At 46.9% G+C, this 5,168-nt stretch overlaps 1 protein-coding gene across 1 annotated transcript; it reads left to right on the top strand.

Annotated features, from left to right (window-relative positions):
- The first annotated feature begins 2,381 nt into the window (after window positions 1-2,381).
- On the top strand, window positions 2,382-3,507 carry LOC147462184 (uncharacterized). Its single transcript, XM_086502911.1, has 2 exons — window positions 2,382-2,794; window positions 2,892-3,507. The coding sequence occupies exons 1-2, from the start codon at window positions 2,480-2,482 to the stop codon at window positions 3,369-3,371; spliced, it is 795 nt and encodes a 264-aa protein (XP_086359037.1). The 5' UTR covers window positions 2,382-2,479; the 3' UTR covers window positions 3,372-3,507.
- The last annotated feature ends 1,661 nt before the right edge of the window (window positions 3,508-5,168 follow it).

Genomic DNA, 5,168 nt, shown 5'->3' with positions numbered 1-5,168 from the left:
CTTTGGGGAGGTGCTCCAGATCATCCAAAGATTCTCAAGGTATCATGGAAAACCTGTTGTTTACCAAAAGAAAAGGAGACTTGGAACTTATGAACATTAACATGATGGCCACAAGGATGGAAGGCAAGTGATCTTTAGATGTCTTGACTCTGAAAACTATTGGGCTGTGCTGTTGAAAAGAAAACTAGATGATTTCAAAATGAAATGTTACAAAGCTTGGAACAACTTGCCACTAAGAGATGTGATCCTGTCTCAAAGAATGATAGTCCCTTCTAGATCAAAACTAACGTACAGCTTTTGGAATGCTTTGCAAGTTTTAAAGGAAAAATGGAGACCACCCCCCAGGCTGATAACTAATAGTTTTTTCTTTCTTGCAGGACACACCTTGGTTTGGTTTTCTTTCAGGCCAGGCTAACACCCCTTGACCAGAAGAGCTCACAGATGATTCAAAGATGGAATTAAGGCCTGGGGTGACCTTTTCCAGGGTCACTGCATCATGACAACAGAATCTACTCAGAACAGATTTAACATTAGCTTGAGTGATGCATAGTGGTGTATCCATAAGCTCAAAACCATTATGGCAAAGGCTAACCTCCCTCCAGCTAGGAACAATCAAATGACTCATTTGCCAATTATAGCAAAAGTCATTTTTCAACAGTTCAGGCCTAAAGGAGGAGTTGAGGAAGATTTGAAACGGAAGTTGAATGTTAAATGGCATCTGCAATGGGGCTCAAAACAGTGGACATACATATTTAAATGTATTTGGCCATTTCCTCATGCTATAAAACAGAGTTTTCTTATGTGGTTGATCATTCATCAAGGAGTATGGTGTGGTGAGAAGGTCCTCAAAATCAAGGTCAGTGATGGGTTTTGTCTCAGATGCAAGAGATTAGTGGAAGACCTACCACATCTATTCTTCAACTGTGGCTGCAATAGATTCTTGTTCTCCAAACTGCAATCTTGTATCTTTGCTTGTAGGGCTAAGCCCTTTGACTTCAAAGATCTCCTACTGTGTAACTGTTGGGGTCTGGACATCCCTTTGTGGAACACCTGGCGAGGAAGCATACTGTGGTTCATATGGATTAGCCGAACAACTGTAGCTTTTCACTCTACTGGTCATTTTATTTTCCAACTCATACATGAGCTTAGATCCCATGCTGATAGGCTATGTAACCAAGCAGTTGATGCTATCGAGCTTGATGTCAACATTTCAGACGTGCAATGTTCTATGAGATGGCAACAATAGAGAACTAAACTCCCGAAGATGAGAGAAGCCATATATGGTTTGTAACTTCTTGATTTTTGATGGGCTGCCCTCCCCAATCCTCAGGGCCTTCAATTGTATTTCCTTTTTCCTTCTATTCTAACTCAAGTTATACTTTCAACCAAAAAAATAAGAAGAGCCTTTTATCTTATCCTTTAAAGGATTTATGGCACGATAGCTCCATTATGATGATCTTTTGCCTTGTGAGGGGTAACTCCATCATGGGGAGTTTTGTTTTGGAAGCAAACGTGAAGATGTGCATAGTGAACCCACACCTTGGATATCCAAAGAGGGAATATCTGTAGGTGGTATAAATGCAGGCATATGCTAAGGTGAAAAGGTAAGAATCAGGGGCGGTGTAAATGAGGAGTGTTAGGAGTTAAGGAAGTGAACAATGATAGCAGGAGTGCCAATCTATTTCTTATTGTTGTTGGTATAGATAGACAACCTATGTTTCTCTCTCTCTCTCTCTCTTCTTCTCCTCCTCTCCTCTCAGACGTCCTCTCTCTCTAGTAGCTGCCTCTGCCTTCATTCAAGCAAGCAAGCCTTTACTGCGCGAATGAATGGCCTCTGCCAGCAGCCACCAGTATGGCAGTACTCTCTTCAATGCTGGTCTCTCTCACTCTTTGCCCATGTGATTCTAATTTCTATGAAATTCTATTTATTTTTTCTCGCTACTACTCCACGAGTCCACGGTATAGATACTGACTCCAACTTAGTCTCGTCTCTCTCTCTCTCTCTCTCTCTCTCTCTCTCTCTACGCTCCCATCTGCTCACGTAAATGCATGAGCTACGTCATTCTGAGGGCCCGCGCTATCAACCTGCATATCATGTTCGCCCACCTTCTTCATCAACCCATCTCTCTCATTCTCTCACATTGTTCCCATTCTCTCTCTCACCCTTTTCCTTTCTCTCTCTCTCTCACACACACACACACACGCACACGCACACGCACGTACAGTGCTCTCGCCATAATGGAAGAGGTTCTGTATAGTGGGACGAGAGACGCGATGAGGAAGGTGTATGTGACAGCAGCAGAGAGTCGTTTATAGTTGTACTGACCAGTACTAGTGTTTTGACAAATGCAGTAACACCTGCGCAGGCTGCTCTGAGCTCTCTCTCTCTCTCTCTCTCTCTCTCTCTCTCTCTCTCTCTCACACACACACACACACACATAAGCAAGCAACTTTTGTTTCTTTCCATCGGCTATAGAAAATGGCTGCTTTTGTAGAAGCGAGCTGGGCCTCCTCAGTGACCAAGAAAGGGGGATGGGAGGAAGTGGAGGACAGCAAGCTGATGTTGGAGCTCATGCTCAGCTCTGTGGGCCGGAATTGTACACAGAACAACACATCGACGGCGAACGTCGAGGATCTTCGGACTCTGGATTTGCTGGGCTCTGCCGCATGCAACGTCCAGTGCCTGGACATAAATGTGGACTGCTCCCCGTCTCGTCCGCTGCCGTCTGTCGATGCGCTCGACTTTGAGGTTGTGCCGCTCCCTCCTGGCTGGCAGAAGTGTCTTGATCTCCAGGTAATTATAGAGCAAAATTTGTTGTTGCTTCTTTCACTTCTCCTACCATTGTCCAAATCATTTCATCACACTTACAAGCTTCATGGCATGCATGCAGACTGGGAGAGTATATTACCTTCAGAATAATGGCAGCAGCTCTGGCAACAAGCGGCCATGCAATGCCCCCAACACATTTCTTGCATCCTCTTACAGTGATGTCCCTGGCGGACATTTGCCATCGATGAGCATGGAAACCAACCTGAAGCAGGCCACTGCGGCAATTACACCATCGAAACGGGTCCGCAGGCGGGAAGAGGCTGATGATGTGGATTGGACGTGCGAAAAAACTGCCGCCAATGTCAGTATTTTTGGAGTGAACTTCAACTCTCCACCACCTCTACCCAAGTGGCAGCATGGGAGCTCAGCCAGACAAGAATCACATGGAACAGACGTTGCTTCGGACATGACAACGGTGGGATGTGCAAAATGTTTGATGTTTGTCATGCTTTCGGCAACCGATCCTCATTGTCCCAACTGCGGAAGCTCCGCGGTGCTGGATTTCTCACAACCAGTCACGAAGAAGGCAAAGCAGGCATGACGTTGGAACTTCTTAGGTCGTTGCCAACCTTCCTCCCTCGTGTGAGTGCATGACTGGCAAGGGAACGAGGTGTGCGTTTTCTGTAATGCTGGGCAATCATGGTGTATATAAAAACTCTCTCTCTCTCTCTCTCTCTCTCTCGCGCGCGCTCTCTCTCTCGCGGGATTGTTACTGGCAAAACTCAATTTTACTCTCCCTCTCCCCTTTCCATTCCTTCATATACATGTTGCTCGTCTTTCCCTGTCTATTCGCCTTTTTCCCACTCGGGATGCGGACTGTTGCTGCTCCTCCAATCCCTGATGTGTAGATGGAGTCTACCAAGAAACTGTTGGTAGACATTGAGCGTTAGGTTATTGAGCTTATCGAGGTAACCCACATGGTTACTTCTACTCTCCAATCAAGTAGCATGAGAAAATAAAGTTACATAAGCTTTGAGAGCTATGTTAGCTACGTTTAGACCTTGGTTACATGACATAGTTTTGAAGAGGGGGAGGGGGGGCGGGGCTCGTCACTACATGGCACGGCTCTGGCTCAGAGGGGATCTAGGGTCCAAATTTTGGGGGTTTGGGGGGGGGGGGGGGGGGGGGGCGCTGCTTTAATCTCAACTAGTGTGGTCGGCGGCCTTCGGTTGCCTCTCTCTCTCTCTCTCTCTCTCCCTCCCTCCTGCGGCCCAAATTTTGGGGGGGGGGGGGGGGTGTTTAATCTCAACTAGTGTGGTTGACGGCCTTCGGTTGCCTCTCTCCTCTCTCCCCTCTCCTCTCCTCTCCTGCGTGCGCACTGTCCTCATTGTAGCCGGATAAAGCAAATTGCGTCAGGTGGCAATGGAAAATCAATCTCCTTAATATATAGTATAGATGGTCGGATCATGTAGTGAACTGGGGGAAGAAGAGGCATCTCTCTCTCCTTCCTTTTCCCATCTCTTTCCTTTAGTATTTTTAGAGAGGGCAGTTGTCACCTTCGAGTCTCTCTCTCTCTCTTCCGGTATGCAGGAAGCTTTATGTATCTTGGGGGTATGAGGTGAACTCGGAGGAGGGGAGGCATTGCTAGAGGGTGAAGACACAGAGGCAGCCTTGCCACAAGGTTGTAGAGCGCACGGGTAGGGGGGGTGTACTCTCTCTCTCACTCTCTCTCTCCCCCCATTGCTTTTGCCCTGTTGCTTTGTTGCCTCGCGCTCTCCCCTTCTGCACCCTCTCCGTTGTCTCGCGCTCCTCCGCTTTGCACCCGCTACCTCTGCCCTACTCTCGTTGCTCTATTGCCTCGTGCTCTCCCCCTCTGCATCCCCCCGTTGCCTCGTGCTCCCCCCTCCTTCCACCCTAGCGTCCCCCCTCTCTCCCTCCCTCGCGCTTTCATTGCAATCCCACTCCCTCATGCTTCTCCTTCGTTGCGTAGCGAGAGAATGTTGAGTTTTTAAGCGTAGAGAGCTGAGAATTTTCAAGCGTAGAGAGAAAATTAGAGCGTAGAGAGAGATGAAAAACGTAGAGAAAGAAAACTTGCATGTCTAGAGAGAAAACTTCATGTGTAGAGGAAAAAAAAATAGTTCACTCTTAGTCACTTCATTCTATCTCTTTCCCTTTCCTTTGATGAACACTTGTGGAGGATGTCATTCAAAAATTCAAAGAAGAAATGAAGGAGTCTATCAACAAGATTAACCATCACTTCTTAGGTACTAATAAGGCACTCGACGAGTGTCGGCTTAGGAAGGCACGATATCGTACATACACTTGAGGATTGGGTGAAGGCCCAAGATGAAGAAATCGCACTACTAAAAAAAGAGCTTGCAGAGGTGCGATAGCAAAA

The sequence above is a fragment of the Adiantum capillus-veneris genome, chromosome 3, assembly GCF_014529385.1.
Source record: "Adiantum capillus-veneris isolate H3 chromosome 3, ASM1452938v2, whole genome shotgun sequence".
Lineage (NCBI taxonomy): Eukaryota > Viridiplantae > Streptophyta > Polypodiopsida > Polypodiales > Pteridaceae > Adiantum > Adiantum capillus-veneris.
Note: the sequence above shows the minus strand (reverse complement) of the source record. Positions and strands in the feature narration are given on the sequence as shown.